The sequence below is a fragment of the Papaver somniferum genome, unplaced genomic scaffold, assembly GCF_003573695.1.
Source record: "Papaver somniferum cultivar HN1 unplaced genomic scaffold, ASM357369v1 unplaced-scaffold_137, whole genome shotgun sequence".
Taxonomy (NCBI): domain Eukaryota; kingdom Viridiplantae; phylum Streptophyta; class Magnoliopsida; order Ranunculales; family Papaveraceae; genus Papaver; species Papaver somniferum.
In genome coordinates, this window is record NW_020622934.1 from 13,708,347 (window position 1) to 13,719,389 (window position 11,043).

General features: G+C 38.9%; 3 protein-coding genes across 4 annotated transcripts; 2 read left to right on the top strand and 1 right to left on the bottom strand.

Moving 5' to 3' along the window:
• The first annotated feature begins 1,867 nt into the window (after positions 1–1,867).
• LOC113334756 (phytochrome A1-like) lies at positions 1,868–6,874 on the top strand. Its single transcript, XM_026580958.1, has 4 exons — positions 1,868–4,530; positions 4,660–5,476; positions 5,748–6,038; positions 6,317–6,874. The coding sequence occupies exons 1-4, from the start codon at positions 2,457–2,459 to the stop codon at positions 6,597–6,599; spliced, it is 3,465 nt and encodes a 1,154-aa protein (XP_026436743.1). The 5' UTR covers positions 1,868–2,456; the 3' UTR covers positions 6,600–6,874.
• Positions 6,875–6,938: 64 nt separating this feature from the next.
• Positions 6,939–8,133, bottom strand: LOC113334758 (rhicadhesin receptor-like). Its single transcript, XM_026580961.1, has 2 exons — positions 7,723–8,133; positions 6,939–7,632 (listed from the first exon to the last, which is right to left on the bottom strand). Exons 1-2 carry the CDS (start codon positions 8,117–8,119, stop codon positions 7,079–7,081), a joined length of 951 nt encoding a protein of 316 aa, XP_026436746.1. The 5' UTR covers positions 8,120–8,133; the 3' UTR covers positions 6,939–7,078.
• Positions 8,107–10,667, top strand: LOC113334757. Of its 2 annotated transcripts, none has more exons than XM_026580959.1 (6): positions 8,107–8,443; positions 8,627–8,923; positions 9,130–9,288; positions 9,554–9,848; positions 9,952–10,046; positions 10,130–10,667. In XM_026580959.1, the coding sequence occupies exons 2-6, from the start codon at positions 8,627–8,629 to the stop codon at positions 10,487–10,489; spliced, it is 1,206 nt and encodes a 401-aa protein (XP_026436744.1). In that variant the 5' UTR covers positions 8,107–8,443; the 3' UTR covers positions 10,490–10,667. The 2 variants fall into 2 exon arrangements, with proteins under 2 accessions (XP_026436744.1, XP_026436745.1); XM_026580960.1 differs by having other exon boundaries at positions 8,259–8,443; positions 9,154–9,288.
• Positions 10,668–11,043: the final 376 nt, after the last annotated feature.

Here is an 11,043-nt window from a genome sequence, read left to right on the forward strand (position 1 = left end):
TTCGATACAAAAGAGAAATAGGTAGGGCGATAATGGATTCTCCCTGTCTTAACCCTCTTATAGGTTTAAAGAAATAAGTAGGAGCCCCACTCAAGAACATCGAAAGAGTAGTGCAGGATATGCATTGGAAAACTAAGTTACATCAATTTTAAGAAAATCCTAGGTTTTGCATAGTTTCTATTAAAAACTCCACTCGACTCTGTCAAAGGTCTTTGACATACCGATTTTTAATTCCATCAACCCTTTTTTACTTTTTGTATTTCCCATTTTATGTATTATTTTGTGTGCTACATTGCTATATTTTCTGAGATTTTGAGCATTCCTTTCTTTCTATTAGCCATCAATTTCGAGATAATTTTATAAGAAGTATTATTTAAAGCTATCGGTTGAAACTTCGCGACGATAGTTGGGTTCAGAGTTTTAGGTATAAATAAAAATGAAAGAAGTGTTTAATTCCTTTGACAGTTAAACCAGTTCTAAAACCTAATTTAATTGGGGGCCATAAATATTAAATAGGGGCCATGACATTTTATTTGTAACCAAAATTTTAAGGGCGTATTAATGCGATCGTGAATATACTGTTTTACCCTTAGTTAATATTTTTTTTTCAAACAACGACCCTAATTAACGACCCTTCATAGACATTAACGACAGTTTAGAGTCGTCACTGAAAATGTTCCAATACCATGACGACTCTAAACTGTCGTACATTTCCGCAACTAACGACGAAGATAACGACTCTTCTAAGAGACTAACGACTGTCTGTAACGATACTTCTAAAACATTAACGACTGTTTATAGTCGTCATACACGTAATCAAAACAATAATGACTCTTCCAAAGGGTCGTCGGAGAATTGATTATGTTTATAACGACTCAAAACTGGTGTACATTTCCGTCATTAATGAATCTTCGACAGTTTAGAGTCGTCACTGAAACAGTCGAAACATTAACGACTGTTTAGGTTCGTCACTGAATTTTTTTTATACCATGACGACTTTTCATACAGATCTGGGCAAAAAAAAAAAATCATTCAAAAAATTGCAGACAAAAAATCTGAAAAAAAAGAGAGAATTAAACTTTAATTAAATAAAATTATCACTAATTATTTAGAGACATTTCATCCATTTAGAATTTTTTTTATGAGGGATGATCCAAATTAGGGTGGGGTGACATTTTTTGTCCTTTAGTGCAGGCCCCAATTAAATCGGGTTCTAAAAGTCTTCACCATCATAATAATACTCCATTCGTACCATATATGTAGTCGGAGAGAGAAAATTCCCTTAAATTAAGAAAAATACATTGTATTAATAATTTTTTTATGTTTTTCATACCTTTTATGCTTTTAATAATACAATTATCTATGTACCATTAATGAGTATATGTGTAGAAATATTCATCTTAGAAATAGTAAACCGCTTATTTAATTGGACAAGCAAAATTCAATATCCCTGCTATATAATAGATACGAAGGGAGTATCATTTTTAATGATCTCCCACTTCCGTTGGAAAAAGTTAGGCGAAAAACTATTCCGACCTGGACTTTTGTCGGGCTCCACGAAAAATAACACCTTTTCAATTTCATACCTAGTTGGTATTGGACATAGGAAAATATTACCATCATCATCGTTTATGCATTCAGGTATATAAGATCAATCATGTGTTCCTATCCGTACTTGGTTTTAGCTAATTATTAAATTAACCTAAACTAATTAATTTCATTTACTGCTAATTAAGTAAAAGCAGTTAATAAGTCAGAATACCACGTGAGTTAAAATATCTATGTCCAGGAATAGAATGAAAAATAAAACAAAATGTCAGTAGTTTGGTTAAAAGGCAAAATAAAAGAGATAGAAAATAACAAAATTAGAAAGAGAAAATAAAAAGGGCAAGCAAAACAAAAAATTATGGCGGTGAAGGTCCGAGTTCCAACTGAGTTTCAGACACAGCCCATCTCTACTCTCTTAATTGCTTAACATGTCGTTTGCAAAAGCTTCCAAATTCCTCTTTCTCCTCCTCCAGCAGCAGTGATGGACTACTAGATTCATTTACTTGGTTAGCTTCTCACTTTTAGTTCAACTCTCATCTACTCTCTCTGTGTACATAAATATATATATATATGAAAATGCATCTTTCTAGTTCTACTGTGGTAGAAGAAGAAGAACAAGCTTAATTTGGGGAAAATCATATTTTTGTAATAATTTCTCTCTTTGAATTTGGTGTTTAAACAATTCAAAAGTGGTCCCTTTTACTTATTACTAGTACTCTTTTATCAAAAAAGAGCTTTGGGATCATATCAAATTTTCTCTCTTTCTCTCAAAAATCTTCTTTTTATACAGTTCCTCATCGTGGGGTATCTTAGATTTTCATTTCCTTAAAGCTTTATAATCCTCAGTCACTTGGACAGAAATTTCTGTGCTTCTTCTTTGTTTCTTGTTCTTGAAATACAATTAGGAGATGTCTTCGTCTAGGCCAAATCAGTCATCTTCAAGCAATTCAAGCAGATCGAAACATAGTGCTCGGGTCATAGCTCAGACCACAATTGATGCTAAGCTTCATGCTGAGTATGAGGAATCAGGAGGTACTTCTTTTGATTACTCTAGATCAGTTACTGTAACCTCTAATCAATCAACACCTGATCAAAACCAACGAAAACCTAGGTCTGATAAAGTTACTACTGCATACCTCCATCATATCCAGAAAGGAAAATTCATTCAACCCTTTGGTTGTTTATTAGCTCTAGATGAAAAAACATTCAAAGTCATTGCTTTCAGTGAAAATGCACCTGAAATGTTAACCATGGTTAGTCATGCTGTCCCAAGTGTCGGCGATAGTCCTGTTCTCGGCATTGGTACTGATGTTAGAACCATTTTCACTACACCAAGTGCTTCTGCACTTCACAAGGCTTTGGGGTTCGGGGAGGTTTCTTTATTGAATCCAATTTTAGTTCACTGTAAGACTTCTGGAAAGCCCTTCTATGCAATTTTGCATAGAGTCACCGGTAGCTTGATTATCGATTTCGAACCAGTGAAGCCTTATGAAGTTCCCATGACTGCTGCTGGTGCACTCCAGTCGTACAAGCTCGCCGCTAAAGCAATTGCAAGGTTGCAGTCTCTGCCCAGTGGGAGTATGGAAAGGCTGTGTGATACAGTGGTTCAGGAAGTGTTTGAGCTAACTGGTTATGACAGAGTGATGGCTTATAAGTTTCATGAGGATGATCATGGTGAGGTCGTCTCCGAGGTTACGAAACCTGGTCTCGAACCTTACTTGGGTTTGCACTATCCAGCCACAGACATCCCTCAAGCTGCTCGATTTCTGTTTGTGAAGAACAGAATCCGTATGATATGTGATTGTCGGGCCAAGATGATTAAGGTCATCCAGGATGATAAATTACCATTCGATCTCACCTTGTGTGGTTCCACACTTCGAGCTCCACATAGTTGCCACTTGCAATACATGGAAAACATGGATTCAATTGCGTCTCTGGTTATGGCGGTTGTAATTAACGATGGTGATGAGGAAGAACAATCTGAGTCTGCACAATCACAGAAGCGGAAAAGGCTTTGGGGACTCGTCGTGTGTCATAACACAACTCCAAGATTTGTTCCTTTTCCTTTAAGGTATGCCTGTGAGTTTCTAACGCAAGTATTTGCCATCCATGTTAGCAAGGAGTTTGAATTAGAAAATCAGATGGTCGAGAAGAACATTTTACGTACACAGACACTCTTGTGTGATATGTTGATGAGAGATGCACCTTTGGGTATTATATCACAGAATCCTAACATAATGGACCTTGTAAAATGTGATGGTGCTGCACTATTTTACAAAAATAAAATCTGGCGTCTTGGAATGACACCAAGTGATTTCCAGATACATGATATTGCCTCTTGGCTATCCGAGTATCATGCCGACTCCACAGGTCTGAGTACAGATAGTTTGTACGATGCGGGATATCCTGGGGCTCTCTCACTTGGTGATGCAGTTTGCGGGATGGCTGCTGTCAGGCTAACCTCAAAAGATATGCTTTTCTGGTTTCGATCTCACACAGCTGCAGAAGTTCGATGGGGTGGCGCTAAGCACAATCCAAACGAGAAGGATGATGGGAGAAAAATGCACCCTAGATCTTCATTCAAGGCATTCCTCGAAGTGGTCAAGACGAGAAGTTCACCTTGGAGGGACTTTGAGATGGATGCGATCCACTCTTTGCAGCTTATCCTCAGGAATGCTTTCAATGAGATGGGTGCCAAGGATGAAAGTCCCAGTGTGTTAATCCATTCAAAGCTCAGTGATCTTAAGCTTGAAGGGATGGAGGAATTGCAGGCGGTGACAAACGAGCTGGTCCGTTTGATTGAGACTGCCACGGTGCCAATCTTGGCTGTTGATGTTGATGGACTCATTAACGGGTGGAATACAAAAATTGCAGATTTGACTGCTCTGCCTGTTGATCAAGTAATTGGGCAGCATTTGCTCACACTTGTGGAAGATTCTTCGGTTAATGTGGTCAAGAAGATGTTGCACTTGGCTCTGCAGGGTATGTCGTATATTGTTATTTCATTGTCATCTGCATATGATTCTCTACTTAATTTTTTTTCTCCTGGCGCTTGTTTTTCAGTGGTGTTATTGATATGACTAACTCTCTTGCACTGTCTTCGTTGATCAGGTAAAGAAGAGCAAAATGTTCATTTTGAGATGAAAACTCACGGTTCTCGGAAAGATAGCGGGCCCGTCAGCTTAGTTGTGAACGCTTGCGCGAGCAAAGATATTCGGGAGAATGTCGTTGGGGTTTGTTTCGTGGCACAAGATATGACCACTCAAAAGACGGCCATGGACAAGTTTACTCGGATTGAAGGAGATTATAAAACAATTGTGCAGAATCCAAGTGCACTAATACCTCCTATTTTTGGCACAGACGAATTTGGCTGGTGCTCTGAGTGGAATCCAGCAATGACCAAGTTGACTGGGTGGAGACGGGATGAAGTGATTGATAAGATGCTACTAGGTGAGGTTTTTGGTAACCATATGGGATGCTGTCGTCTCAAAAACCAAAAGGCTTTTGTGAACTTCGGGGTCATACTCAATAATGCAATGATGGGTGAAGAAGCCGAGAGAGTCCAGTTTGGGTTTTTAGCGCGAAGTGGAAAGTATGTGGATTGCTTGCTGTCCGTTACCAAGAAAATGGACGCAGAGGGTACTGTAACTGGACTCTTTTGCTTCCTGCAGCTTGCTAGTCAAGAATTGCAACAGGCACTTCATGTGCAACGTATATCCGAACAAACTGCAACTAAAAGAGTGAAGGAATTGACATATATAAAGAGACAGATAAGAAATCCTCTCTCTGGAATTATCTTTTCCAGGAAAATGATGGAGGGAACTGAATTGGATGATGAACAGAAGCAACTCTTGATTACCAGTATGCATTGTCAGCGCCAACTGAATAAAGTTCTTGAAGACACTGATCTTGAGAGCATCATGGACGGGTAAGTGAGACTCAAACATAAGTCTTGTATTTTATTGGATGATTGACATTATTCTGTTACATTTCCTTCATCCCTGGCACGTTACGTTGTTAGGATATGGTCGACCTGTAACTCAATATTAATTTAGAATTTTAAAATTTAAATCAAGCGAGGAAGGTTTGTTAATGATGCTCTATTGCTCGGATTGAGCAGATTTCCCATCTGGAGAACAGGTGACTATAAAGTTGCTTTCTCTTGACTGATACTAGTTTTGTTTCACTGTTATTAACAGTTATCTGGATTTGGAAATGGTCGACTTCACCCTGCAAGAAGTGTTGCTTACTGCCATCAGTCAAGTTATGATTAAGAGCAGTGGAAAGGGTATCCGCCTTACTCATAGTACTTCTGAGGAGATCATGGCTGAAAGACTTTATGGAGACAGTGTGAGGCTTCAACAGATCCTGGCTGATTTTCTATTGATTTCTGTGAACTGCACTCCAAATGGTGGTCAGCTTGGGATTGCTGTCAGTTTGACAAAAGATAGACTGGGAGAAAGGGTTCATCTTGCTCATCTGGAGCTCAGGTATTTAAACTGTCGCACATCTTTCTGTTATTTTTGTTCATACTTGCATTACTCTTCTTTTCTATTAACCAACTTCCTAGTTGCTGAAATAAGTCACTCACTCTAATATTGCATAAAGTCAGCACCCTAATTGTGTTGAAGACCTAATGAATATGTGGGTTAAAATTTAGCTATTAACTAAAATGGTGCGTATGAAGGGGATGCACTAAATTCTTTGTTGCATATATCCGGCAATTACTCATTGAAGTTCTCAAACTTTAATTTTTACCATTTGGAAGAATCACACATTCTGGAGGTGGAGTGCCTGAAGAATTGCTGAGTCAGATGTTTGAAAACTACACTCCTGGTCATGAGACAGAAACCCCACAACAACAACCACCTATGATTTCAGATGAGGGGATTAGCCTGTTGGTGAGCCGGAAGTTGTTGAAACTCATGGATGGTGATGTGCGGTTTCTGAGAGAAGCAGGGAAGTCATCTTTCATTATATCACTTGAGCTTGCTGCTTCTGCTCCCAACCAACAAACCCAGGTCTCTTCTTCAAGTGCTTCTCGATGCTAATCAGCCAGTTTCAACTCTCACGCATCTATGTAGCATCAATGTGTTAGTTTCCAGGGGTACGTTCTACTTGTATGTAGATAGGAACTTAATGGCTTTCATCTGTTTCTAGTAGAGCTACTCGTCGTGCTTTTTAACCTAATCATCAATAAGAATAGTAACCATAGAAATAAATTGTTTGCGTCTCGTAATCTTTATCTTAATAACAAGCTGGTTTTTTCTTTTTCCATCTTCATAGCAGATAGATTCCATGGATAGTAACTGTTTTGGTGACTTTATTTCTCTTTTTCTTTTCTTTACACCCTACATGTCAGAGACGAGAAATATGAAATTGACAATGCATTAAACAGCAACATGTTTAACCAACTTTATTGCACCTCCATGAATTATGAAAAACAACATTAACTGTGACCACGAGGATTTCAAATTGTTATTACATTGAAAAATATAGTTCACATGTACATGTATCATGTATGTATTCTTTAATTCTTAGGTGGTGGTGGTGCAAGTCTTGACTTGATCTTCTGAATCTGTTTGGTCCCAACCTGGAAGGCCTTGGTCAACACATGATCTGGGACGGGTGGAGTTGCAGCAAACAATGTTGCAGCAATGGATTGTGTACCTGGCAGCTGGCTGTTAAATCCAGCAATGACAGAAGCAGGCACATCCCCATTGTTCTTCTGGAAGTGGACCAGACCCTTTGGGAACACAAACACCTCACCTTTGTTGATGGTCTTTGAGATAAGGACATTAGCAGTGGTAATGAAACCAACATCAAGTTGACCTTCCATGACGAACACTATTTCGGTGGCTCGAGGGTGAGTGTGTGGTGGGTTCAGGCCACCAGGTGCGTAGTCAATGCGTGAAAGAGACACCCCAAGCGTGTTAAGACCAGGCATGTTCTGAACATTAGCACCAGTCACCTTGGAACCCACGGAGTTGTTTGTTGCTCCTGGTTTAGACAGACTGGTTGAGAAGAAATCCTCTGCAGTGACGTTTGTTGCCGGTTTGCAAGCGAACCCGTTCATCTTTACGCCTGTAAATCAGCAAAATGATACATATTATTATGAACTCTGTTGTTATAGCAAACAAACCCAATAACAGTATTCATATATAAAGTAAGTACCAGAAGCAAGATCAGCAACACAGATGTCTTGGAGCATGTCTGGATCTGCTGCAGCTGCAGATAAGGAGACGATGATGACGAGTAACCCTGCTGCTACTGCTGCTGGGACGCGTAAAGACGCCATTTTTTTCTTTGCTGTGTAATTGAAGGGAGAATTATTCAGAGAGGATGGAAAAAGATTAAGAAATGAGTAGTGAGATGATGAAGAAGAAGAAACCAAAATGTTTTTATTTATAAAAGGGTGTGGGAAGTGGTGTATTTCTAGGAAGGGGAGAAGCTTTGAAGTAAATTCTTGATTTACTAAAATTGAGCAAAAACAGCAAAGCAAGCATGAAAGAGGAAGCAAAAACGAATCTGAAACAATAAAAGAAAGAAGAAGAAGAGAAAAAAAAGTCATGTATGTGGAATGGAGAGAGCTAAGTCCAATTCAAGGCAATAAATTCACTCTGATGACTGATCCCCTCAGATCAGACCAGTCCACATGGGACCTAGCTAGTTAATTGGGCCTCTTTAGATTTTATTTTCTTTTTAGCTTCTAGAATCTAGTCAAACATAAATGTCTACAGTGTAAAGTAAACTCTACTTGACTGGTCTTTGACTTTCAATAAGACTTCCTTGAGAAGCCAATCCAGTCCTCATTTTAAAGAGACCTTGATCACTCCTCACCCTCTCAATTCATCTTCCTTCAGAAGCCAGCCAGTCCAGTCCTCATTTGCACAAGGTAAACACTCACCTCTTTGAACATGAGTTTTTTTTTTTTTTTGATCAGATTTTAAACATGAGTTCCCCCAAACCCAGACTTCAATTTTCATTTTGATCGCAAAATGCAAAATTTTCAGGTGGTATGTTTGGATATATTGTAGTTTCATATGATATTTTATTTGGTTTTTGATCTTTTGTGTAGATGAATTTTGAAAGTGTTGGATCAAATAGTCCAATTCTAGAGAACGATCCAAGAAATGTAACCCTTAATGGAGATATTTGTTATCACTGCCGCAAACCAGGGCATTGGGCAAGCAGATGCCCTGATAAACAAATGAATGTACGCGACACGCCAAATCTTTCTTCGCGAAATTTCTTCGAAGATCAATCTTCTGTTCCTGCTAGGCAGTGCCCTTGTGGAGGTGGAACTTGCATTGTTAGGACCTCACATACTGTGAGGAATCCAGACAAAAAGTTTTATACGTGCCCGGGTAAAAAGGTATGTAATTTTTTTTTACATTTTACAAGCTGTTCCTAACTATGTCGTAGAAACTTGACATCATTTAGAAGAACATCGGTATGCACACAAAATCATGAGGAGTTTCTCTAGTTATTATGCTAAACAATGAGTTATGAAGTTTCTTGTGACCTTGGGTTGCGCTAAACTGTGAAGTTCTCTCATTTTGCTTTGTTAATTATGTCTAGGACATGAAATGCAATTTCTTTCAGTGGCGTGACGATGCAAAACCAGAGGATTTCAATGAGGTCCCATTGTCACCATATCCTATGTGCCCTTGTGGAGCCGGATTGTGCCATCGGTACACGGAGAGGGGTCGGCCATGTTTTCGGTGCCCTATTAAACCGGTAATCCGCTGCAACCTTTTAGACCTCTTTTGCTCGATCATCTAGTTGTCCAGGCTTCATGTTGTGGAACTGATTGATATAAGCTGAAACTTTTATGTCAAAACAGCTATTGGAATAATGCTAGAACAATGTCCTTTTTTGTGTGCATGTGTTTGTGTAAGCTCAGAAGATAATGATAGAACACACAGCTATTTTTCTGTTAACCAATATAGGGTCATTGGTTACGGTTTACCGAATAGTGGAAATTTTGTGTGAGTTATTGTAGGGAGAAGGAGCATGTGGTTTTAAGCAGTGGCTGGAGACTCCAAAATTGGCATATGGTGGCCTAGAGGAGACCAATAGAGCAAATGAAGAATACAAAATTGGAGAAGGTGGTAATAAACTAAAAGAAATTCTCTCTCCTGCATCGTCAAAATACGGATCAGAGTTGCCATTTAAGGAGTATACTGTCAGATTGGATTCAATGGCTTACGACAAAATACTTTCTCCAATCGGCAGACTCAAACTGAGTGATGATAAAATAACTACTACTGATGCAAAAACAGCCCAATGTTCTTCAGGTGAAATATACATCTATTTGTGATATTTCGAAATGTTTAAAGTGGTTTCATTTAGCGTTTTTTTTCTTCATGAAATGTCCTGATCAAAGATATGATATCATAGAATCTCCATACCCAATGTGCCGTTGTGATGCTGGAAAGTGCAGTCGCATAACAGATTCAACCGGTCAAAACTATTTTGTTTGCCCTGTGAAAAGGGTATCCCCCGAAAACCTTCCAACTTAGTTTGCATACCAATTGATTAGTACTCGAAATATTTTGACGACGTTGCGTGTGCCCAGGGAGAAGGAGCATGTAACTTCCGTCAGTTGGATGTTCAAGATACCATAAGAAAAGATGAGCACAAACACACCGATGGGGATAAACTTAAGGCGAGAATGGCATCTACTTCATCAGTGAACAAAGGGTCAGACTCGAATTTGACTAGGGAATATCATGTGAACGATGACAAGGTTAATGTTTCTTTCCCAGCCAGACATCTCACGTCGAACGAAGAGAATGGAGCTGTTCCAAGCAACAAAGCAGTGAGTTGTGTATGGTGCGGTGATGAAGGGCATTTTCTGAAGGACTGCATCACTAAAAACCCTCCTTGTTTCAGATGCGGTGAATTTGGTCATTGGATGAAAGACTGCATCGCTTAATTTGCGTACTCAAGCAGTTGAAGTGTTTAGCTTTAAGTCGGGATAACTTACTTTTAACAGTCAATGTATATGTATGAATGTGGGCAGCAGTCAAACATCATAACTTTTATATCCCCTTATGTTTTTGGTACTTTGAATCATTTTACTTGGTGCCTCATCTAAACCAAGTTATCATGCATCTATTTACTTCACTACTGAGAATGCCTTGATCTTCCTGGAATGCCTTGTTGAACACATGATCTGGGAACGGTTGAGTCACAGCAAACAGTGTTGGAACAATGGATTGAGTACCTGGAAACTGGCTGTTAAAGAAAAATTCAGAATTTTGTGTTTCATTTTTACAGTTGGACCTCTTTAGCAAACTGCTAAAACTATTAGGTGGTGACCTGACCTGAATCTGAAATCGGTCAACTTCTTAACTTGCGGATCATTTTCAAGATAGAAAAGCGAAAATGATACATGGCGCCCGGCATTAGTGCATCCAATGTTAGGTGTCGCCAACGTGGCTGTATTTGCTGTTTTAAAACTATTAGGTCGTCAACTTTTTTTTTTTT

What these genes read in the sequence shown, in the direction of transcription:
- LOC113334756 (XM_026580958.1), top strand. Translation starts at nt 2,457, where the DNA reads ATGTCTTCGTCTAGGCCAAATCAGTCATCTTCAAGCAATTCAAGCAGA. An exon ending in GTTGCACTTGGCTCTGCAGG is followed by an intron (nt 4,531 to 4,659) that starts GTATGTCGTATA and finishes TTCGTTGATCAG; the next exon opens with GTAAAGAAGAGCAAAATGTT. An exon ending in CTTGAGAGCATCATGGACGG is followed by an intron (nt 5,477 to 5,747) that starts GTAAGTGAGACT and finishes TGTTATTAACAG; the next exon opens with TTATCTGGATTTGGAAATGG.
- LOC113334758 (XM_026580961.1), bottom strand. Translation starts at nt 8,119, where the DNA reads ATGACTTTTTTTTCTCTTCTTCTTCTTTCTTTTATTGTTTCAGATTCG. An exon ending in TGTTGCTGATCTTGCTTCTG is followed by an intron (nt 7,633 to 7,722) that starts GTACTTACTTTA and finishes GCTGATTTACAG; the next exon opens with GCGTAAAGATGAACGGGTTC.
- LOC113334757 (XM_026580959.1), top strand. Translation starts at nt 8,627, where the DNA reads ATGAATTTTGAAAGTGTTGGATCAAATAGTCCAATTCTAGAGAACGAT. An exon ending in ATACGTGCCCGGGTAAAAAG is followed by an intron (nt 8,924 to 9,129) that starts GTATGTAATTTT and finishes AATTATGTCTAG; the next exon opens with GACATGAAATGCAATTTCTT. An exon ending in TTCGGTGCCCTATTAAACCG is followed by an intron (nt 9,289 to 9,553) that starts GTAATCCGCTGC and finishes GAGTTATTGTAG; the next exon opens with GGAGAAGGAGCATGTGGTTT.